This window comes from Gymnoscopelus braueri, assembly GCF_963280865.1.
Source record: "Gymnoscopelus braueri genome assembly, chromosome: 5".
NCBI lineage: Eukaryota > Metazoa > Chordata > Actinopteri > Myctophiformes > Myctophidae > Gymnoscopelus > Gymnoscopelus braueri.
The window spans coordinates 34,750,634-34,776,025 of NC_137606.1; the positions used below are offsets into that span (position 1 = coordinate 34,750,634).

The 25,392-nt window shown below is 43.2% G+C and overlaps 2 protein-coding genes across 3 annotated transcripts in view; both read left to right on the forward strand.

The window, feature by feature from the left end:
* brip1 (BRCA1 interacting helicase 1) overlaps positions 1–23,465 on the forward strand; it is a 38,655-nt gene extending 15,190 nt beyond the window's left edge. For both annotated transcript variants that reach the window (XM_080428736.1, XM_080428735.1), the window contains exons 13-20: positions 687–827; positions 1,650–1,811; positions 10,421–10,580; positions 11,068–11,189; positions 19,403–19,515; positions 19,650–19,732; positions 19,979–20,311; positions 22,074–23,465. In XM_080428736.1, the coding sequence (XP_080284862.1) occupies positions 687–827; positions 1,650–1,811; positions 10,421–10,580; positions 11,068–11,189; positions 19,403–19,515; positions 19,650–19,732; positions 19,979–20,311; positions 22,074–22,960 (2,001 nt within the window). In that variant the 3' untranslated portion in view covers positions 22,961–23,465. The remainder of the gene's footprint in view (positions 1–686; positions 828–1,649; positions 1,812–10,420; positions 10,581–11,067; positions 11,190–19,402; positions 19,516–19,649; positions 19,733–19,978; positions 20,312–22,073) is intronic.
* A 28-nt stretch (positions 23,466–23,493) lies between these two features.
* LOC308085880 (uncharacterized protein) overlaps positions 23,494–25,392 on the forward strand; it is a gene marked incomplete at its 3' end in the record, with an annotated part of 34,438 nt that continues 32,539 nt past the window's right edge. Inside the window, exons 1-2 of the mRNA XM_080429195.1 lie at positions 23,494–23,595; positions 24,653–25,150. Of these exons, the coding sequence (XP_080285321.1) occupies positions 23,502–23,595; positions 24,653–25,150 (592 nt within the window). The 5' untranslated portion in view covers positions 23,494–23,501. The remainder of the gene's footprint in view (positions 23,596–24,652; positions 25,151–25,392) is intronic.

Sequence of the window (25,392 nt, forward strand, 5' to 3'; positions counted from 1 at the left end):
ATGATGAAAGGGCAAGTTAAAATGTTACTAACTTTCCGTGGTTTTGTCGTCGGCTCCGAGGACGCTATTGTTAAATGAGTTTCGGTTTGTTTCCAGTGGGAAGCGAGCCGCACACATGTAAATCCCGCCCACTACATTTGATTGGGTAAAGCACGGCCTGCTTCCTGATCTGAAGGCACGCCCACTTGTAGTCAATGTGCATGGTTTGTCAACACCGCTCCCGACAGATCCAAGCGCAGCTATGGATCTGTTCTTGAGAGATTAGGCACATAGTCACATGCAGGCTCCATAAATTGTTCGCTAACATAAATTACGTACGTAACTTCTGACGTCACAGCCACTACTTAAACATGGTCATAGTGGACACATGTCTGATTTATACTTATTTGTAAAAATATCTGATGTAACTGTTAATTTGTAAATATGATGTCATGCTACAGTAAACCGCAGAATGTTCAAATCATTGTCCTAAAAGTAGAGTTGTCTCATTAATTACTTGATATAGGAATCAGGTGTTCTTCTGTGCAGTAGCGTAGCTCACCACTCTGAGCAAGTACACTAAACCACACTTGGCCACTACAGTGCTTTGTGTTCTAAATGCTTTTCCATTGTGGTCAAATGTACTGTAGGATTTTAAAGGCGTGCTTGTTTTGTTTTTGTGTACATACTGTACATCTCTCTCACAGGCCTTCTCTGACCTGGGTAAATCAGTACGTACCATCGTCCTAACCTCAGGCACGCTGTCTCCCATGGGCTCCTTCGCCTCAGAATTAGGGGTCAAATTCTCCATCCAGCTGGAGGCCAGCCATGTCATCGGCAAGTCCCAGGTCAGTAGGCGGAGCTTCAAATGGCTGAACTTCGTTGTTTTTTGCCCAAGTCATGAAATAAAATGGAGGTATATTGATGTTGCTTATTTTGTAAAATCTACACTTGTTTTCCCTCCCTCACTTTGGTTTTAACAGAGACCAAACGTTACACAACCTATGTTGGTAGAATTTGGTTATAAAGCGTTCATGTGACAAAATAAAGCTGTGTGCTGTGCATTTCTGCAATATCACATTGTACATAGAAGATGGATAGAAAGACAAAGAACATTACTAGCTCGTCGAAGTGTGTGCTTTTCATCGTGTAAAAGTCAGGGAATCGTATATGCGGTTTGATGGAGAACATGGCTGGGCAGAGATCTTAACTCAAACATAATGAGTTGGCACAGAAATAGCTTGACGCTACACAGATATTTTCCAGTGACATAGACATAGCACAGAGACAAAGTGACGTGCCATGTACCCTTTTAAGATGCAAAAGCAAATGTTCATATGTTCTTAAAGTATTTGTAATGATTGATGATGCATTATTTAAACCCACCCGTACATCTATACCTCTAAGTCCTCCTGCAGGTAGCTAGAATTCTAAGTTGCAGACACTGTTATGCAATTTGCGGTTCTTCATACTGTTTCTCATAATAATGATGATAACTGGGCGTGCTGGTACCTGACCGGATACCACATAACCCTGTCTTTTCCCCTTCTGTCTTTACATTTTCCTGTCTCAGAAAAGCAAAAAAACGAAACAAAACCACTTTATAACATGCTTCCAAAACGTAGCTTACAAATTGCGTCACACAAGTTTCAATTCCCCCCCTTCCCCAGGTGTGGGTGGGCACTGTGGGTGAAGGTCCCCAGGGCAAGAAGCTGTGTGCCACCTTCCAGCATACTGAGACCTTCGCCTTCCAGGACGAAGTGGGTGGCCTGCTGCTGCACATCTGCCAGTCTGTGGCCAAGGGTGTGCTCTGCTTCCTTCCTTCATACAAGGTAACCGAATTAACCTCCTGAGAAGAGTACGGTAACCGAATTAACCTCCTGAGAAGAATAGACATGGTTCATTACTAAAACTAGTACTAGTAATGTAACAGCCCCTATAGTGCCTGCTGCTCCTTACGCCCAACTTGAAATTGGCTGAAGGGTGGCGCTGGAGGAAATGCCATGTTTGCAATTGGACATTTTGGTCTAAAGGTCCTTACACACCGGGGCGATTTTTTTCATGCGAATAATACGTTTTTTTTTAAAACCTTATAAAGTCAATGCAAGCTTCCACATCAGTTTCGCGGAGCGAAAAAAGCGTCTTTTAATTATTCGGAACGAGTCCGAATTTTGCGTATATTCGCATATAACCGCCTTAAGGGTTTGCTAAAGGAAATGTCATTTGGTCACCAAAATCAGTAGGGCTCATCCTCCGGGGAGAAGTGTCTGTGAGTTTTGTGGCAATCTTCCAAATCAATTTTAAGATATTTTGTATGCAAGTAGGCATTTTAGTCTAATGGGTTAAAAAAAAATAAGAGCAATTGATAAGCTTAATATACATAGTTTGAAACAATTATATTTTAGAAAATTAACAAAATTATGGACCCTAGAATTACATATTTACAAATGTATTGCACATGCATTTTCCCATTTAGACCTGAGGCCGATTCTAAAAACGCCTTCTAAACGCCTTCAAAATCCTTAACGCCTCAAATAAAATAAAATGATGTCGCTTTATATAATATAGTCACAGCTAATGTGACAGAGAGGCATTCCTGGCTTGAAAGGTATAACAACGTATTGAAAGGTATAACAACGTATTGAAAGTTATAACAACGTATACGTTCCAGGTCTAGTTGGGCTAGTAGAATTTTTGGTGCATTTATGTGTATTTTAAAACATACAAAACATGCACTTTTTTGCAGTATTTGTTTCATGATTTCTACGTTTACTGTGTAGATTTAGGTATGGAGCATTGCGTTAGTTCAGGTAGGCACAGAAGTCAAGCCCGGTCCACACTCGGTCCAATCACATACGGCCACGATCCTAATGGCTCAAACCACGCAGTATGTTTAAGCAGAGTGACTTTCACTATTACATGCTCAACATCTCTCGCTGCTACCACTTCGACAACTCGTCCACGATCAAGCTCCCTCCACCTCCCCAGCCTCCTCCTGTAGTAGCATTTAGGTCTTCACTATATCAGCATGTCATTCAATGTAGGTTCATATGTATTGAATAGGCTCTGCTTCAGGGGGGTTTATGATCTCAAGAGTCTGGTCCATGCATACGCATATTATTCTGTATACATACAAATTCAATGCAATATCATTGCAACTGATGGTTTCATCCTGATGAGTGTGTCTGGCCACACTTTAGTTATGCACACAGTATTCATGAAAATTAGCTTGTTCTGTGTGTCATTAAGTTATAAAACAATGTCCTTATTTTCCCATACCAGTTAAACTTCATTTAAGCTGGTGGACAAGTTTCGCGTGACACAGTCCTGGATTGTGTTGTCGTTTAGAACATTCACTTCCATTTTGTGCCACAGGGAGGTGTAAGAGACCACACTTTAATGACAAGGCCAAAAGTTCCATTGTGTGAAGACATCATTTAACATCTATGACAGCTTTTGTCCATTCTGCTTACTGGGCAAGACCAAAGGATGGATTCCAACACACCCCATCACTAATAACGAGCTGTGGGTGATGTCATATTGTTAAAGCAGGTCATTACCAAATGATGGGCCTACATGAGAATCCCAAGATGTTGCCATTGTCTCATGATTGACTGTATCCTCTTTCAGCTAATGAGGGCACTTCTAAGGGCCCTCTGATAGACACTTTGTCGTCCTTTGTTTGTTATGCATTTTTGCCGATGAATAATTAATTTCCACTCTAGCTCAGTTGTCACATCAGCTGTCTTGATGGCCAGCTGGTTTTCACATATCATTAACTGTGTGTCCGTGTTTGCCGTGAGGCGTGAGGCATTCTCTTGAGTTCGGAGCTATAATGACATTAAACCAGTTTAAAAAGTGGCGATGATGAGAACCTACTAACATGGATCAGTGCCTTTTTTTAAAGCAGGTCATTAAATGTCAAATGTTTCATCCAAATGACTGAGAGCAAGTCTAATATTGTAATTTTGTGTGATTTTCTTAACATTCAGCGTTCTGTTTTTCACCTTTCAGCATTTTATTAAGTCCTCTCCATTGTGTTTGTTGGATTTTTCATGCAGGCTTCCTTTGTCTGATATCCAGTTGCACTTCTTTAAGGGAAGCTGAAACACTAATCTTCGGGACAAACGCTTTTTCTCATTTTTGCCCTTCATTTTGTCAGCCTCTGACGCCGGCAAACGAACAGTGTGCAGTGGGATGCGTTTTTATTTTTTTATTATTGATGGCCATGTAGGAGTCTATCTCTCTCTCTCTCTCCGTCTCTCTATGGCGATGCATTAATATTTAATCTGCAGTCAGCTCTTAAAGATGAGGAGATGAAGGGATATGAGGGACTAGGGTATTAATTGGAGCCCATGGAGGCCTTGTTGGAGCCACTGAGTCCCGTCTGCCCTGTGATATTTCTGGTGTGCGCGTTTGTGTGTGTGTGCATGCGTGTGTGCATGTCAGGAAGGGTCATCTCCAGACGTCCCTCTTCAGTGTGTCTGGGTGATTCCTATCAGCTCCCATATACGCTGCCAGAGAGAGAGTAGGCCGACAGGGTCAGAGTGTTGTTCCTCCAGGCTGTGTCTGCTGGCCTCAGACAGTTTTTCTCTCTCTCACACACACACACACACACACACACACACACACACACACACACTCTTTCTGCATATAAACATGCACGCTTCTGTCAGACATGTCTGCTGTCTGCACTGTATACTACTGTACACAGTACCTTCAAGTACATAAACACCAACATGCTGCACGTTTGGCTTTTTGCACATAGCTGAATAAGTTTCCATTGTAAATCTTCAGACCAACAAAGTGTGGCCACAAACATGATTATGTGCACTGACACACACGCACACACACACTTTCCCTGAGAGAGCCCCCACTGGTGCTGTGGTTTTGTAGCACTTCAGCCTCAACAGCCCCCCAGTTAATGCCCATTAAAACCACAGCAGCCATCGCCGTCTGGTCCCAGCCACGAGAGGAAGGGACCAAACACACCGCAGGAGGGGACTGATGGGTTATTATGAAAAAAAAAAGAATGGTGGGGTGGTAAGAGAGGTGAAAAGATCTGGGGGAAATACAAGATGCTTTTAAAGGAGATTAAGATAAGGGCCATTAGGGGTGATGTCGCCTCGCTGTCTGTGTGAAGACGCACCCGCCACTGGCGCCTGGGGCTCGGGTTGAGGGGGGTGGGGGGGGGTTGTATGTCATATCAAAGTCAAAGTGGACTGCAGGGTGAGTGCACAAACCAACACATGCTGTCCTTTGGTATCTCGCTGGGTATCAGGAGTGCCCTGTTGGAGAAGCACCGCTGTGTTTTTGTGGATGGGTGTGCGTGCGTGTTTTCCTGCTGACTTGGAATAAAGGAGACTTATGAGGGTTCATTAATGTCCTCCCAATGTTGACATTTTGAAAGACGAATGTTCTAAGTGAGGACATTTGGCTGGTCCTCACTTTTCAGAGGGCGATCTTAGGTTTAGTGTTGGAAATTAGTGTTAGGCTAAGGTTTAATATTGGGTGTTACGGATTAGCTTATGGAGTGTATGTACTCAATAGAAAGTCTTTGTAAGTATTGTTATTCTGGTCGGTGTACAGTATGTATGCGTGCGTCTGTCTCTGTACATATTAGTTTCTTTGCCCGGTGTAGCATGTCCGTCCTGATTGTTAGAGCTAAGATGATGTTTTATATGAGCTTTTACAGTGGAAACTTCAAGGTTACTGCTGCTGTGGTATGTCTCGCTAAGCTGGAGGTTTGTAGAGGAGTCTTACAGTGTCAGACTTTCCAGAAGACATTCTTTTACACATCAAAAGTGACCCCTGTTGCCCTAGTCTTTGGACATAACCACCGAATGTTGTATATTCCTGGACCTTTCTCTGAGCACTGCGAAGAACTAGTCAGAATGAGGTTTGTGAAGTGACACTTCAGCGTATTGTTTTACGGAATCTGAGCGTTAGATTGTCCTATGGACTAAATTAATTTCTTGCCACTTGACGGCTCGAACAGATGAGAACAAGCAGGCGTTCCAGCCACTGTCAGCTCGTGTGAGCAGCTTGCGGTGTTACTTTGACACCACCAGTGTGGAGCAGAGGTACAGTGGGGAGGAGCGGCAGGCTGGAGGTGCCAGGTGGCTCCGGGCTCCACTCTCCTCCACACGTTGGCGTGATGGTCGCTGTGATATTTGGAGGCTAAATAATTTACGGCGCCACAACACGTTTCCCCTCGCCACCAGCGAACTGAGGTGCCTGGCCGCATGTTTCTTTAATGCCACTTGCCTCAGAACCCCCTCCATAATTCAGCAGGCACTAGTGGAGCCGCGACGTGTCGCCACACAGCTCCCTGACACCAGGGACAGAGGGAACGAGATAAAGAGAAGCCAGATGCACAGGAGTGAACGATGGAGAGATGGCGGGGCGGAAGAAGAAGTGCGAGAGTGGTTTACAGGCCAGTGGCTCTCGCTGTTAGTCTTACCACCCTGTCGCGGTAGACGAAGAGATCTGGCCCACTCTGCCAGGAGACGAGCATTGCACCTACTGTGCCCATAAATGACAATGAATTATTTACAGTTTGTTGTGCGTCGTGCACCAGAATGATAAATGCTGCTCATTGCCAGCTGTGTTGCCTGGGCAACTGTGTTCTGCTGCAACAACTTGAACCTTGCACTGATGGGTCACAAAATGATTGGCAAGCTAATTGCACTGAAAATCAATCGGAGTGCCGTGCCCCCAAGCACTTGCAATGTCTTAGTGTTAGTGGTAGGATTAGGCCATCTAGAAAATGGTCTTGTGGGATCCTGTCTTACAACGCTTTATTGGCAAAGTTTAAATCTGATTGTGAAATTGTCCGATCAGTCTGACCTTGTTTAAGTTGCTTGTTCTGTATCATACCTCATTGTAGTTTAGACTAAAGGCCCTTTTATACCTCATTGTAGTTAAGACTGAAGGCCCTTTTATACCTCATTGTAGTTAAGACTAAAGGCCCTTTTATACCTCATTGTAGCCTTTTATACCTCATTGTAGTCTAGAATAAAGGCCCTTTTATACCTCATTGTAGTCTAGACTAAAGGCCCTTTTATACCTCATTGTAGTTTAGACTAAAGGCCCTTTTATACCTCATTGTAGTTTAGACTAAAGGCCCTTTTATACCTCATTGTAGTTTAGACTAAAGGCCCTTTTATATTCCTGTTCTGAACATGTATGTACGTACGGGTACATACAGCACATACTTTGCACTGTTGCACCTTGTGTATATGTAATCTTTGTAATCGTAAGCTTTCAGAAAACGTGCACAAAGATGGACAAAATTAAATGCGGACAGAAGTATCCATATACAGTATGTATTAATGTTGTTGAGTGTAAATGGGCCTTAATGCTGTACATACTATATATTGCAAATATAAAATTCCATTAATATTCTATTTGATATGTTTTTGTACTACTGCAGACATGCAAACTTGTAGTTTTTCAGCTACGATAGCCGTTTTGAATCCAAATAGGGCAATTGTGTGACACCTGACCCGAAAAAAAAAAACATGTTGTCACCTTTTTCACCTCAGGGCTGTTTGCATGCCTGCTACTGAGACAATTGTTTTCTCTGCTTCTGCTTAATTAATTAGAATTGTGTTAAAACGTACATACTATATGATTGTATTTAACAGCACGTTGCGGTGATACGAGTATGTGAAACTACAACAAAAAGGTGCCAGTTTTATCATAATTAAAAGAAGGCTCATATTAAAAAGATATATTGACACAATAAGACACTATTTATTTTATTTTGTGCATTTCATGGATCCTGATTGTCATCACCGGCGTTGAATTTATCTTGCATTTCCCTTTTGTATGTGCTAACTGTTTGATGTAAACACAAGTGTGTGATTTTGCTTGAGTTTGTCTATTGTACGTGTGTGTATATGTGTGTGGTGTTGTGACCCGATTGTAGGGCGCCTTTGGGTTGCTTCTGTCGTGTTTGTGCACCTGAGCGTAAGCAGACTGTGCAGATTGACATTTTACATCCTGCTGCAGCCCACCGCGGTCGGCCAACCTGGCGTGGGGCCTGTGGAAACACCAGCCTGTCAGAGAATAGTCCTAAATTAGTCATGATGGCCATGTGCTCACCCATCACCACCATGAAACGCACGCACGCACACACGCACAAAGAGGACTCCTGTATACCCAGTTGGTGTCGATAAGATCATTGGATATTTTGCACACATACTCTTAGAGGTGAAAATGTAGAATCACAATCAGTCGCCTCAGTTTGCCCTCTAATACCCATTCATTGGATTAAGTCATTTGAACATTTAGATGAGCTTCCCAGCCGCGCGTGGACCAACAGTCTGAGGCCGCCAGCCCGTCACCCCGCTTCTGCCCGGCTCCAGCGGCTCTGAAGCAGGCTCCACTCTGTCAAGATGAAGGATACGGAAAATGTGCCCGTAATTAAATGGCAGCATCTCAGACAGACACAGAGTGATGTTTACTCACAGCGTCTGCAAGATAAAAGCATTAGGGACCATTACCCCCAGCGACCCATGGGGTAACCTAGAGTGGGACTGGATTGAGTTTCTCCTCCCCTGCTCTCATAAGGCCTTACAAATTACAGCTCAGGGAATATAAACAAGTTTGCACAAGGACTCTTTGTGCGTGCATGTGTCCCTGTCTTTTAAGGGCCCTGGCGTTTTATTATCAGGTTACGCTGGGGTTATTATCAAGTTACCCACCATTCCCGGGCAGAAATTAATAATGTCGGCTGCAGGAGGAAGATCTAAGACGCTGACTCCGCTGACCCTCTCCCATCAATTTTATCAGTGAGAGCAACTTGCCCGCAGCCTCTTTCTCTCCTTGTGGAATCAGCTTCTTTCCAAGTGCAGCCTGCCAGATAATGGCTGTTTTGTTTAGTGGCAGATCTGCCTAAAGTACATAACATGAATAATTCACATCTCGGTCAAGTTTGAACTGGGAAGCAATTGCGGGACAAACAGTTTGCAGAGTTGCAGGCGTGCGTAAGAGGGGGGGGCACTTGTCCATGTAACGCTGCGTCTTACTCTTTAGCGACTGTCTCATGTTTTATTGATGGGGAACTTCCTGGGCCTCGCTTGCATCAGGAGGCAACAGCCTGATGAATTATGCCTCATGCTTCATTTCACCATCACAGTAAGGGCAGTCACGCTGGCATGCAAGAAACTATCAACGCTCTAGCGCAGTCTCATCTACATGTTCTCGTCTGTTTTCCGTGCCGTGGATACCTCTCGTAGACTGAATTTCTTTTCAGAGCACTGTGCTGATGTTTTCACGCAGCGTTGGACTCGGCTGTTCTTTCTGCAGGTAAACGGGACAGGTTCACACGTGGGTACAAGGCCCTTATGAATATTCTCCCCTTCCCTCCAGTTGGACAGGCCCAGCAGCCCCCTTGCCTTGGCCCTTCTGCATCACACTAGCAACCCTGTTGTGAGAAGTTTTCTGCTGACTACAAGAAGAACTTCTACTTGGCACCTTTAACACATTTCCAAGCCAGTGATAATGCTCTTTGATTGTGAAGCCATGCTTATTCAAGGATAAAATCTTCACGGTCCAGACACAAGTAGAGCTCTGCTGGCAAGAGGGCTTTTAGATCAATGCTCCTCCCCTGAGAATCGCTGACTTTTTTGCACTAACAATCGTGCAGCAATAGTGATTTTTATTATGAAGGGGCGAGTTTCTAAGCCAAATGAGGACAGGAACAGATGGATGGATGCTTGTGTAGCAGCAATGTCAATGATTGCGGTTACAGAGCTTCCGGCCTCTTGCAAAGGACTCGCAAAGCGATTGTGGGGAAGCAACACTTTGCAAACCCTTTGCAAACACTTAGACTTACATTTCAAATCACAACCTTTGATTGACTGGTGGTGATACATAATTGACACACACTTAACAATTACACTGCAAAATCCACAGAACATTGAATGACAGATCTGTTCAAAATTACCGATCATTTATTATAATATTTTCATGCCTGCAGGGAATTAATGAAATGAGACAGTCTTGACGCCAAATATGCTTATAGATATTCATGCTCCATAAATATATTTATTCAATCCAAGTCAGAGTTGTCTGACTGAAATGTAGGCTGTTGCCCAATGAAAAAAGCTAGGCCTGAGTTAGTTCTTGCCTTTGATTTGTAAATCCTGTCACACAGTCACTGTCATCTTTGTATGACATTTTTAAGAGGCTGTTCTCTTGGATCTACCCCCACTCTCATTTTTCATTTGGCTGTTCCGAGGTCTTATTGAGAGCCTTTACTAAGCTATTGCCTATTTTACAGTTTTATTTATTTGTCTCCATGAATTTTGCTTGAGCAAAACATTTGTATGAAGTTGCATAAAAATTGTTTGATCTCCAGATACAACTGCAATTTCAAACTGCACTGATTACATGGTGCATGTTTCCAATCTGCTTGCTCTACATTGGCTAGATGCTGGACAAGCTGCGTGAGCGCTGGACCAACACAGGGCTGTGGGAAAAGCTGGAGGAGAAGAAGGCTGTGATCACAGAACCCCGTGGCGGGGCAAAGGGAGACTTTGATGAACTGCTGCAGAGTTACTATGATGCCATCAAGTACTGTCAGGAAAGAGGTGAGATACGAGCATAGGTCTGCATTGTCTCCCCGTTTTTTAATTTTTTTATATTTTAGTTATGCTGCTGGTGTTAAAGGCAAGGCAAGTTTAGTTGTATAGCACATTCATCAACAATGACATTCAAAGTGCTTTACATAACATATTAAGCATTAAGACGGTGCAAAGGAAACACATTATAAAAGGATGATACTATTAACAATAAGAACTAGAAAGCTAGATAGACATTATCCTCCTTGGGGAAATTCAGTCCTCTGCCCTAGTAGTAAGAAACATTTGATCAGTCTTGGGCAAGTTACTTTAAATTAGTAACTAGTTACTTTTCTAGTTACTGCATTATAAAAGTTACTAATCTGATTAAAATGTGTAATCTTTTGACAGCCCTAGAAAGAATATAAGAAATATGGATATTTGCAAGTTTTCTGCCCAACAGTGGCAACATGTTGGGGGCTGAAAGTTGTTTCAAGACTCTTTTTGTGTGTGATAGATGGAGCATTGCTGATCGCCGTCTGCAGGGGTAAAGTAAGCGAAGGACTCGATTTCACAGATGACAATGCCAGGGCAGTTGTCACCATTGGCATTCCATTCCCAAACATCAAAGACCTCCAGGTAAGAATGAATAAAGTATTTCCTTTCATTGTGATCCAGTTGTGTAATCATATTCTCATTGTAGGTGAGCCTACTGTATTTTTTACATCTCCCTTGACCGTGGGACAGAAACCATAGGAACTATTTTTAGTGATCCGTAAAAACAGAAATCCCAAAGTGATTGTGCCTATGTCTGCCCCCTCTTTAGCAGATAGCGTTGATCTTTACATTTCGCCCCTCATCCCCCTCACTCTACCTCTGTCCTCTCTTCTCAGAAATGTTTTTCTTTTTACCGAATGGGTTCCCAGATTGGGGCATGACACGTTATATTGTTATACAACAATTTTCTGCCAAGCTCTGTGAAGGACGCGCAAACAAATCACTTAGCTCCATATATGGGTACATAAGGGGGCATCCCCATATATGGGCATATAACTGATGACATCAGGGATCTCCATATATGGGCATAAAAGGGACGAGGAGCAACTGCCCCGGACACTGCTGATTCAGACTCAGTGAACACCAAGTATTATCTGAATGGGCTGCCAAATGCATCACCCCCACAGGACATCTATCCTGAGTCGGCTCTTTTGAGTCGGCAGTATAGAACGCAGACGAATACACTTAAGTATGTTGGCTGCTAGCACAGCGGTTCTTAAACGACCTTCGACCCCTAGTTGGATCGCAGGAAGGTGACTTTGGGTAGCGCATTGGCAACTGAAAAAATAGAATGTTATAAATAAAGGGAAAACCAAAAGTGGGGTCGCAACCGACACTCGGATCAAGTTTTCCACCTGGCAGCTGTGTGTATTCGCTATGTCTTGCTCCTTGATCAACTGACTATTTCTGTCTGCCATGACTCAAAGACCAACCGTAGGTCATTTGATGGTGTGCCAACCTGGATACTCACAATGGATACCAAGCAACTCTGTGCGTGATACAAATGCTAAAAAGACAGTCAGAATCTAGTAGTGACACCAGCACAAGTAAAACGAAAAGACGTAAAAGAAGTTCTGGTCCTAAATACCTTGCATATGTACTGGCCACGAATATGACTCGAAACCGCAATGTGTTGTGTGTTGTGACGTCCTTGCTAACGAGAGCTTTCCAAAGCGGCACTTGCAAACTAAACATGGTGCAGTACAAGTAAAATCGCTAGATGTCTTTCAGAGAAAAATAAACACTTTGCAAGGACAGAAAAAACTGTGCTTAAAACTGCAACAACAGCAAACGAAAGATTACTATATGCTTACGGTAATTTATTGTTGCCCATTGGATCGCAAAGACCACTAAACCTCACTCACAGAGAGCTTTTGGCTTCTTTGTACCAAGGATGTAGTTTCAGTTGTATTTGGATAAAGTTCTGCAGATCAGCTCCGTACAATATTGACGCTATTTTGAGACGAATAGACAGCATGGCTGAGAATTTAATTGTTTTATTCGTTTCTGGCAACAGATTTGGGGTAAATATGCTTTGTTTTACAAATGCGTGTACAGAAACACTAAGTTTGCTTTTATTGATATTATTCATTTATATGATGAGATACAAATCGGCAGGAATCACTGCTGTAAATTAATTTCTCTGGAACCCCCTTAAGCAGTTTTTCCCTCACACTGGGTTGGGACCCATTTTTATGGGTCACGTAAATATCCCTTTCTTTTGTTTACTACAAAAAAAAATTGTTATTTCAAAAGAGAAAAAAAAAAAATCAAACATTTTCAGAAATTAAAAATACATTTCTAACATTTCTCAAGAGAATTTAAGAAGTTGCATCGTGACACGTTCTGAGCTTGTAGATCGGCTACTTTCACTAGTTTGGGTCCCGGGGAGACATAAAATTTCTCTTTTGGTTCTCAAGCTAAAAAGTTTGGGAACCACCGCTCTAAAGAGCCCCTGGCGGTCCCCGGATCCCACTTTGAGAACCAATGTTCTTCAGTGATTGACTGGGACACCCCTGTTCACGCCTTTTTTATGTTTCTCCATTTATCTTCAACCTCCCCTCTTCTCCATCTATTGTCCCCCCTTCTCTGTCAGGGATAAAGATCATTTGGCCTTTTTTGTTGGCTTGCCATATGCACCAAGTAAAGGTGTTTTAACTGACCCCATTAGGCTTCTGAGGGACTGGGACACTGACACTAATGACTGGTCAGAAGAACTCAGAACTCAGAACCTCGACCTGTCAGTTTGTTAAAACACCACGGCAAGAACCAACCCCCCCGCCACACACACACACACACACACACACACACACACACACACACACACACACACACGTGCAAACTCATACATATCTACAGTACATGAATGCTCTGTATAAAACACCCTTAACCACGTTGTCATATAGACGCCCTGCATCTTTCACACCACAGTTCAACGGTTTCACCACATCGGTGAGATGCATTCGTACTCCGACACCTCTGTGCACTTTGTGTTAACACACACATATGACATGGTCTGTCACGAGTGCACATGAAGTCAGACCACATTCACCCTGTCTCTCTGTGCCACACTCAAGATATGCACCTCAATGCTAGGATAATCTTAGAAAAAATGCATAGAATAGATTTTATTTGCCATTTGCATAAGTGCATAGGACATTTTGGAGCTCAGCTCCCAGGGTCAACATTTAAAAAAGAGAAACACTACGCACATGTACAGTATGGTCATGCGCATATATGGGACCGACCGACTTCAGACTCTGCATGTGCTTTGGCGAGGACTCCAAAAGAATCGTGCAAAGATTTAAATCGAACCAGTTGTCCGATATGAACCACTTCATAGGTCACTGAAACACATTGCATTACGTTTTATATATATATATATATATATATATATATTAGAGGTGGGCATAGATTACTTTTTTTAATCTAGATTAATCTATCTGCAATCCTGGAGTTAATCTAGATTAATCTAGATTAAATTGGCTCATTTGGGTATCATTTTATTGTGAAAATCAGAGAGCACCGTTTCCGCCCAAACAACGTAACTTGTGTAACTTAACAGCACAACTGCATGGAGCATGCTGGTCAGTTATCTTAACTCACAAAAACACATTGAACATCCTGTTAAACCTTCAAATTAAAAGTATATGATGACGTAAACAACGACACATGTGTGCTGCGTAGATGCGCGTTCGCGTGTGGCTTAAGCTCGCTCCTCCGTCTTCACTTGATTTCTTTCTACAAACCTGACCACTGAATGTAACGCTGTTGTTGAAGGCTGCTATCTTTTTCAACACACTTTTCAATAGGATTTACATTTTACACGGGTAAACGGGCGGACAACGGGTCGTTTATTTGACGGGCGGGGCGGGTCTGGTTCGTATTTTGAAATTATCACGGGTGACGGGTCGGTCTACGGATCTGAGTATTGACGGGCGGGGCGGGCGCGGGTTCTCAAAATTGGACCCGTGCAGGACTCACACACACAGTCACACACAGACACAGAGTAATTCGACCAGGTATACATCAGCTAATGTAATTGGCTCCCAGACCCAACTTTGAGAATAGATTAACGGCGGTAATTTTTTTATCGCGCGATAAGAGTCCGCCGTTAACTTAGCCCGGTAACGGCGTTAACGGCCCGGCCTTAATATATATATATATATATATATATACACACTCTACCTGTTTATGGACTCATGGCAGACTATCTAAATATTTAATCTAAATTATACCATAACCTGAATCAATGAAATGCAATTACGTACTCAAATGGTAAATATGAATTACCATTAATTGGAACAGAGTTAAATTAATTTGCCTCAAAATGTTACCTTTTATAATTTTGGGGAGGTCATTTAGTTTTCCTTTGAGAACATCGTGGGCTGGACTGAGATGGTCCATGGGCGGTTCTGTTCCCTGGGCCGTAGGTTGCCCATATGTGCTCAGACTGTAAATTTCTTGCTTATTGAGTTGCATTCGCATTGGGCACGACACATATATTGTTTCGAGCAACGTGGTTCAATGTCGTGGGAGGTACATGGTCTTGATATGTCAGAAGTCCAGTCTGTTCCTATTTGCCCGTGTGGCAGAGAACCTTGCAACATACAAAAAGAAACCAAAAATACACAGGGTAGACCTTCAGTGCAATGCCATACTGTAAATCCGACGGCCCATTGTTCTGAAGTACCGTTGGTCACAGTGGTCAGACGGCACACAAGAAACCCTAACCTCACACTAACGATTAGTGTGAGGTTAACCTAACATTTTTTGGACTATTGGGACGTGGGAATAATGGCCCGTCAGACTAATGGGGAGTCCCCAGACATGCTCACACATTCTAACCACATCGGTGGCCTAGAGGAGAAATGCCGGAAAAACTGAAAAAGTACATTGTGTTTAATTAAGCTTATGTCTAACCATTCAACTTGATCATTGTACTTCATCATTAGATGTATGATGCCCTAGGTGTCCTATGTAAAGTAATGCCGGCTTTTCATCTGGAGAAAGCTGGTCAAGGCTCTGCATACACATCCAAAAACAACTAGGTTACCTACTGTAACAATCCACCATAGAGCAGGACAGAAAACCGCTCTCCATGTCTCAAGAGGCATGAGGGAGAGCCCACAGGTAATGCACCCCAAATGACAAAACGGTACAGACTGAGCCTTAGAAAAATAACACATCTGCAGAGCAAATGAAAGCACTTAGCACAATAAATGTATGAGTTATTTTTCAAATCCCAAGATACAGTGTGAGTGTAAAGTATTGCTCTTGCACCTGCATTTATAACCTTTTTTTCAAATGTAGCTCAACCATGTAATTTAATATGCTGCTTCAGTACACTAACAACAAATATTAGCGATAGAGAAAATTGCAGATGTACATTTAATATCCAGCAATTCCCATAAATTCACACAATACAGTACCACTGACTATACCCACAATTCTGCACATACTGTAAGGTCCAGGCTTAAACGGGGGTTTTGACCCAGTCTTTTTCCCCCCCTTAAGACGCCAGCTTTCTAGATGCCTGCTCGGCCCACATTCCCAGAGAACCTAAACTCTCTCAACTCAAGCACATAGCGTAGCATTTTACTGGCCCGGTTGTAATATTGCGACCAAGATCAAAGTACTGAACTTGAAGAGTCCTCTGCAGAGTGCCGCTTAAAGCTGGTATTATACATGTAAACGTTTTTTCCAGTGGCGTGTTTAACAGTGGATGGCCGAGTCCTGCGTGAGTGAGAGAAACAATCACTGCGTTTTACAAGCAATAAAAAGACACTTACAGCTGATAAGGCATCTGTCTCTCAGAATAATGAAGGGGCTCCACAGACCTTTTAAGACACCCATGCCGTGTTCGTCTCTCCGCTGTGATACTTGGTTAAAGACGACTACCAGACCGTTTTATTTCTGAGTTCGGGGAGTGTGTGAAAAGGCCTGGAATGTTGAGGAGCTTTTGTTGTAAAGCGGATATAGCAGCTGTAGTATATGAATATGGGTTGTACCAGCTTTGTTATTAGTGCTGGTTTCCACTATCACTTGAATTCAATTCTTTAATGCATATGAAACGTGTTCGTTATTGTTCCAGTATTCATGTACGTGACATGCATCACAATGTGATGCATGATGTTTAGACATTAGTCATTAGTTTAAGTGTCTTTGAGTAACTTGAAAAGTTACAGCAACCGTCTTGAGTGGGAGCCGGTAAGTTCCCGGTTCGATCCCAGACTCCCAGATTGGTTGCCTGTTGAAGCCTTGAGCAAGACACTGAACCTGGAGAGCAGGTTGCCTCCGCAATTGGTGTGTGAATGCGTATCGTGTGTTACACGTAATGTGTAACGGTATTTAGCCGTTGTGGTGTGTGTGAATGGTTGAATGTGAAGTACTCTGTAAAGCGCATTTCAGTGGTCGCATGACTAGAAAAAGTTGCTATATAAATGCAGTCCATTTACCCTTTTCTCTATGAATAAAGTATTAATATTAATTAGTGTGGTGCAATGCTCTTCAACCATAACGAAAGCTTTGCAAGTATCTGAACAGAAAGTCTAGCTCTTTCATTCCAGGATTCAATACATAACAGCATACCAACAACATACCAGCATCATTTAAAATGTTGTCTATCACCTGTGTGTGTGTGTGTGTGTGTGTGTGTGTGTGTGTGTGTGTGTGTGTGTGTGTGTGTGTGTGTGTGTGTGTGTGTGTGTGTGTGTGTGTGTGTGTGTGTGTGTGTGTGTGTGTGTGTGTGTGTGTGTGTGTGTGTGTGTGTGTGTGTGTGTGTGTGTGTGTGTGTGTGTGTGTGTGTGCGTGCAAACATGCACCCATGATCACTGTCTAAGGAGGAGGCACTCGGCTGTCAGCTCAGCCACATACAGCAGATGAGGCGCTCGGCAATCTCAGTGGCAGGCACAAGACGTTGGACAGCCAGAGGCAAACACACACACAGTCTCAAATGTAGCTCAAAAAGATGTGCTTAGCTACAAAGCAATGCCTAGTGGTCAAATAATGTATTTAGGGACGAACGGGTACCTGTGGAGGACAAGGCCACAGCAAGTGAGTGATCTCTTGACATTTTAACTAATCCCTTCTAGCTTGTGCTTTCTTGCACATTTAGGAGATTTGCTAGCAGCCAGAATTAGCTTTTTCACATTTGCAGCCTGTCATGTCAGATTGAGCGCTGACATGGTACAGGCCGGGGATGCGGCAGGTCGGATGCTGAAATGGACTCTGATTGGATTTAGATGACACTAGTGTCCCGAGGCTGCTGGCCTTCCCGTCGGCGCGCCTGTCTGGGAAGTGGATTCTATAACCGCTCTGGTGTCTCATGGACTGGCAAACATGTCACCACGCAGCCGCCAGCCTTTGTGAGTGTTTCCATGACATGGATATACAATTTGTCTCCAAACAGAAAGCCTCTGCTGCAGTTATATTGTGTTAGACTGTGATATTTTTGACCCAAGCAGGCCCATGATCTCAAACCCTTTCACGAGCCCAGGCCTAAGTTGTACAAACGTTGAATAATGTTGTTTAGCTTCAGTACGGAATGCTCACAGCGAGGGCCAGGTGTTGTGAATGCTTCTGAGGTGAAGATGAGTCATTCTTTTGAGGTTTGTCATGCTCCAACTTTTGAAGCGACATTTAGAATGCACTGACTGCTATTGATTGTGTTAACCCATTACAATCGGTAAAGCATCGGTGTCATTTTTGATTTTAGCAAATCTCTTCTGGGGGTCCCTGGCACATTTTCTGATGGGGGGGGGGGTCCGCGGCCAAAATTAAAAAAAAGTTTCAGAACCACTGATTTAGAAGGCATCTGCATAATCGGCCTCAGGTCTTGTTGTATTAATGTGCACAAGTCCAGACAGGCCGTGTGGGTGGTGTCTATATGTCTCGTTCCTGTGGCAGTCAGAAGGCGTAGGTAGGGGGACAGTCTATATTGTACCTGCCACATGGCTGTGTCTGTTTGGGCGCTCAGAGCAAACACACGGTAGATGTCAAAAGCGATTAGTGGCCCTGTTCACAGGCGTGCTCTGCCAGCCAGCCCGTCAGACACCAGCTGAACTTTTCACTTGTCAATTAAGAAAGGTTAGCGCTAAAATCAGCGGCGACGGATGCAAATGGATGGATGCTTCCCTGGCATCCCCCCCCCCGCCTCTGCTATCCTCTCTGTCATGGCCTCCCTTTAGCCCCTCTGCTCTCCTTTCACAACACATCCATCTACAAGGGCAGGAAACGACAAACATCTTACGGCCCTGGCTGAGGGTTGGCTCTGCCTCATATTCCTCGCCCCCTCACCTTCCTACTCCCCAGCCCTGATTAATCAAATTAAATCTTCCCTAATAGCCATGCATGAAACCCCTCACCCAGGTGCTGCCCCACAGCTATGCTTATCATTTTCTAGAGCACATTTAGTACTTCTATGTTTTTAAAGAGTGTTAGCCTTTGTCTCAAATTCTCAAGTCAAACCCAGTGCTGTGCACAAAATGTGAATCGGTTTAATATATTGTTTTGAAAAGTTACTTTATAATTTAGGCCAAATATAAACATTTATACATGTCTGCTGCTGATTAGAAGAGTAGAAAGTATGACCAAATCAGCATTGATTTAAATAAAAAAATGTTTAAAAGTTGACCAAATTGAATGGCTTTCATGTTGTCTTTTGATGTTTTTCATGTGGACACAGTTTGTATGTCTCGTTTTGTATTTGTGATTTCAGTTGTTTTCCCCCTGTGTTCAGTTTGCCAAATAGCTTCCCGCATACAGTCCTTTGAACTCTGGGCCTGTTGTTTCAGGTGGAGCTGAAGATGAAGTACAATGACCAGCACTGCAAAACCAGGGGTCTTCTCCCAGGCTCTCGTTGGTATGAGATCCAGGCATATAGGGCTCTGAACCAGGCACTGGGGAGGTGAGCATGTGGACATACTCTACAGCCAATCCATCTTCTGTATTCAGCTTGTCATCAAAGGCTTTGTGTTCTGCTATCAATCTTTCTTCACTTAATCGTACAAGAAAATAAAACGATGGTATGAATTTCTGCAGGTGTATCCGTCACAAGAACGACTGGGGGGCGCTAATTCTGGTGGACGACCGTTTTAGGAACAATCCCAATAGATACATCACAGGTACCCAGACACTTTACATTATATTTCTGTTGTGTTGAAAAGCCTCTCTGCTTGGGCACTAGATGGCAATGGTTGTCCATCCTGAAAATGTTTGACTTAGCCATCTTTGTCTATACATTTCCTTTCCCTGAAAGTGGTGTATTATTTTACATGTAGAGATCAGAGATCAGATTTTAAATCAAAAATTTCAGTGCCAACACGTTTACATGTATTCATCCGTCCTGTATGTGTGTCCCTGTTTCTCAGGTCTGTCCAAGTGGGTACGCCAGCTTGTCCAGCATCACGACACCTTCAACGGTGCCATGGAGTCTTTAGCTGTATTCTCACAGAGTCAGCAGGGGGCACTGACGGCCCACGGATGTAGCCAGAACATCTCTGACACCTCCTCATTCCAGGCCTGTTCCCAGTCACCAGGAGCAATGGTGGGGAAGCTGTCTCCGAATTGCCCCAGCTCATTCACTCTTCCCCAGCGTTCAGAGCCACAAACGGCTGCCTCAGTGGAACAACACCCTGAGTTGTGCCATCGGAACACAAGCCCCTCCATCAGCTCTGTTGTTTCGGTCACACCAGACAGAGGAGGTGAGTTAAAACAGAAATCATCGTTGAAACCAGAGATCTGGGCTAAAAGTGAGTTTCGGCAGTTTCGTACAACGTCTGCGTCTCATTTTTGCCACAGTGCACGCAACTCGTATCCACAGCACAGTTTGTTCAAGTTCAACAGTAGTTTCTGCCTCTGTTGGCTGTATTACTACACTTGTTGGCTGTATTACTACACATATTTTTAAAATATTTTCTGGTCCATGTAAAATATTGTTTGTAATTTACATTTACAGTAAGTCCACCATCAACTGTAAATTAAGTCTGTAGTTAGGCAGTCTTGAAAGATATTCCCAGCAGGACATTTTCTAATAAGCATCTTACAGCTAATCACTTCGTACCATTATTATAGGAGTGGAATCGAGACATATGATTTCTGTGTTTCGAAAAAGACAAACGTTGAGGATTTTGGCTTCTGTGTAGACAGCAACACTTTGAGAGTTCATTTTCTTTTTAATTTCTAGACTCAGGGTTCAATTCACACTCAGGATTTTGCTGTGTGCACTAACCAGGTTCATCTCCGTTTTGACACGAGCATAATTCTCCAAAGGAGGACAAAGTAGTGCTGCATAATTTCACTTCCACCATATGTGCGTCCCTTCTGTTTTATTCATGACTGGATGTTATGAAGACGTTACAGTACCCCCGTCACCCCAACCCAAAAAAAAGTAGAGCCTGGGGGAGCAGCAAAATGGTAATGCATGATGCTCTGTGGGTAAGTCTGCGATAAATAAATGAAATGCCACAAAGATTTTAGCCAGAGGAGCCTTGCTGCTTCCACCTACTGAAGTCTTCTTTTGAGCTAATAACAAACTGCTCACAGTCAAGATCACATGTTGGACATATAGTGACTCTAATGTGTGCCTTGTAATGGGGGGGGTCTTTCACACCTGTGAAGTGAAGACATTTAGTCTCTCACAGTGAGGATATATAAATCCCTGTTGCTGCCCAATTTCCACTAGACTAAAAATAATTAATAATTAAGCTTTGTAGTTATGTGTGCGCTCAAGGACATCAGACCTGTATGAGAACGATATAACGATGAGATAATGTGGTGAAGTGACGTGTTTGCACATCGTCTCAGCTAGCACCTATTATCTGTAAGGGTCACGTCAAGGGCGAGACATTTGCTCAATTTGCTTCGGTGTGGTGGATGGGGGTGGATGGGGCTGTGGTAGTTCTGTTTGGGAGTGCGGCGGGGGTTGGGGTTGAGATGAGGGGCTTGCCTCATTACTCTAAAGGTCCTTACACACCGGGGCGAATTCTTCATGCGAATAAATACGTTTTAAAAAAAAAACCTTATAAAGTCAATGCAAGCGTCCACAGCGAAGCGAAAAAGCGTCTTTTAATTATTCGGAACGAGTCCGAATTTTGCGTATATTCGCATATTCGCCGGTGTGTAAGGACCTTTAGCCTTACAGTAATGAGGCAAGCCCCTCATCTCATGCCCGAGTGGCTGGAGCGAGCCGATGAGCAGATGTTGGACTGTTGCTTTTAATCAGATCCCCTTAACCTTTGTTTGGGTTAAATTGAGCGTGAGAATGCATTCACATATCTGTTTACCTCACAGCTTAATAAAATAATTCTGCACCTTCCATTCTGCACATGCTCAATCTAACTTCAGTTTTGCAGAATCTGCTGCTTGAGCCCTACCACCTTCATTTGCTACAGGTACAATTTGAGAAGTCATATCCTTTTGTAAACAGACTTGCTAAGAACACACAATTATGTTTTCTTTGTACAGCTTCGCAGAGGATAATGCACACTCTCCCAGCAGAATCCCAACCCTTTGGAAATACAGAGGCCAAAGTTCCTCAGGTCACCCCTAAGCCTCTGCACCACCTTTTCACTTCCACCCCCGTGAGCACCCGCTTCATGAAGCCAATCTTCAAGCAGAGGGAGTCTAGTGACCATAGGCAGTTGTGTGATCCTTCTAATGCCAGTGAGGGTAAAGAGAACCAGGACAAGATTCTCCCACAGGGAGCGGGACAGGAGTCTGGCCCAGACCGGAGTGCTGGAGATGAGCAGAAAACTGCACCCCCTGCTGCCGCCCCAGTGCTGGAGGTATCTGCAGTTGTTTCCAGCTGTGAAGGAGAACAACCCTCTGTAGATGATCCATCGCTGCTGAACGGAGATATAGACGAAGAAGACCAGACGGCTTTCTTCACTCCTGAACTTTTTGAGGATGAAGAGGAGGAGGAGGAGGAAGACTGTGGCGGCCCACTAAAGGTGCCCAAGTCTCCTCATAGGACAGTGTTAGAAGTTGACAGCCCTGATCTCTGTAACAGGACAGTGCAGATGCAGCCAGGTGAACCCTCTGACCCCGAGCAGATACAAAGAGAACCCCCTGCCATGGGCAGTGCAGGGATGGAGAAGAAAGACAGACAGACAAGTATGATAAAGACGGCAGATGAGGTGAAAGTCCTGTCAGAAATACAGGAGAATGAACCCAAAGGTCAGGAAGGAAAGGAAGTGGAAGTGAAGGGCAGACAGACAGGCAGCAGGACACACAGGCTGTCCAGGTCCAGGCAGAAAGCTCCCTCAACTCCATCAGGTAAACTCACCAACTACTTTACAGTGGCTCCTCGGGCAGCCAGCCCACAGATTAAAACCATAACATTGGATGACTAGGCTTTCATGGTAGGCTCTCCTCAGTCCAGCTAGCTCACATCTCAGATCAATTCCCCTTTATCTGCTGTGACAGCTCCGGCATTATCAAGGCCATTAAGGCAGTCGAGTCGCTTAAAAAGAAAAACGGCACAAATAATGAAACGTTGGTTAAATTGCGGTGTTGATTTTAATGTGCTGTCCTTTTTAAAAGGACAAAAATAAATCAAGTCATTAAAATGCAAGAATAAATCCACCTTTTTACCCAGGAAAACGGCTGTCTTTTGTTTTAATGAGGTATTCAATTGAGTGTGAGGGTGCTGTGTAGACACGCCTGACTTGTCTGACTAAATAAGAGACCTTCATTTTTAACATTGAAATCACAGCCTTCCAAACATGTTAATTTTGTGATATAAAAAAATTAAAATGTTGTGCACATAAGTTTTTGTTTGTCTGTGTATGCATCTGCAAGTCTGTTTAGCAGTTCATTTTATTTTATTTTGTGTTGCCGCATTTGTTTATTCTGGGTTAAATAAAATATTGTCTGATGTTTCTGACATAGAAGATGCTTCTATCTATAATCTTTAATGATTCAGGCCTTCTCCTAAACATCGTCCAGGAGTCGCTTCTTGCTACAGCAATCTGGGAGGCTGAGACTGGTGGGTTGCACAATGTACTGTAGATGCCTGAAACATACCATGAAAATATATTGTGGGAATATTATTGACCAGCTATGGTGACATCTCTGTACATGTAGGTGGGAAACTAACTTATGTGTGACAAAAGTGATATCTAACTGCGTAGAATATTAGTTATTGTAAATCTATTATAAATAATGTTTTCTTTAGAGTGTGATCCAAATGTATGGACTACGTTTTCTTTGTCCATTCAACCTCCGTAAGGGATGTAACAAAATGGTTGAAATGTCAACTACTCTACTATTAATAGTGCCGTTCTTTATAACTTATGAAATTACCTCTCCTCAATATAAAGGTTGCATATCCATCCTAACCAGTTTGCACAAAAAAAGAAGGATATTTGCTCATTTATGGCCAAAAGTGCCGTAGTCGTTTAATGAATTCATGTTAAAAACATCATGTGATGTTTTAAGGTGGAGGGATACGAACAAATTAAACGTGATTAGACATGATTTGTCTCATTACTGTTCCAACTTGAGCAATGTGTTTGCTCAGGGTAGCATAGAGCAGACAACTATTTCATTAAAGCCTTTCCGTTGCTCATCAGCTGCTTTACTGGGACCCATGCTTATGTAATTGCACATGGCTGCTCGTTAACATCAGTCTCAAAGGAATGCGCACGGAGAAGGCAAGCAAATGTGTGTTAAAAGCACCCTAATAGGTTGTCTACGCTGAAAGAGTAATGTCTGTAGTTCTCCCCTTTTTATGTAATAATCATAATTTAGCTTTATTTTCTGACTTTCTCTGGAGTACAATCTGTGCAATCAGTATACATTCTTATCTTGTTTTTTTTTTCTTATATATTTTATTATATGTCATATTTTCTATGTTACTATCTTATGTTTTGTCTTGTATGATCTTTGCCGATTTTTATTTTGAAGCGCATTTAGTCTACGTCTGTCGTATGAAAAGTGAACACATCCAAAGTTAACGTTATTACCTTCGGCTGAGTTTACCCATCAAAATAGCTGTTGTGAAAAGAGGCCAGATTAAGTATGTTGACGTATTTAACCGACAGGGCATGGTGATCTAGCCCAGGGTGCAAGAAGAGATCCAATTTACCAGACTCGGACCAGATGCAGCCAGAGGAGAACCGAGCAGGCTAAAGCAGCCCCTGATCCCAAATCTCCATCCAGGGTCAAGGATGCCAGAAAGACAGCTGGTCCTAAATTTAAAGATACCTTAGCACCGAAGACTGTAGTTCCAGTGTTGGCATATAAAACATTTGTCAAAGATGAGGACAGGAGTTTGGAGACTCGATGTTGCCTCAAACAGGGCCTCAAACTGACCGTGTGCTCTAGGTTGAAGGATTCACCAAGGTCCTCTGGGTTCGAGAGTGCATTGAAAGGCATGGAAAAAGTGACCGACAGCCCTGTTGGTCCTACCACGGCGGAGATCGACATTGTCACTCCTAAATGCAAAAGTAGATTAGAGCTGCAAGGTGACGGAGAAACATGGTGTAATCTGTCCCCCCTACCAGTAGATGTTCCTGGAGGTCAGGGCATGAAGACGGCAGGTAAATCAGTCAGCTGATATTATTGTATACCACATGTAATTCACCTTTTGTGTGTGTATGTATGTATGTATGTATATATATATATATATTTATTTATTTATTTTTTCCCCCCCGGGGTGTGACAAGACTGCAGACATTTCAGGCTGTGGCCATCAGCAGTGTGCTACACTATATTAATTAGAATAGTCTGTATTTTGATCAGCCAACAGATACATGATTTAACTCAAGACTCCCAGCATCTA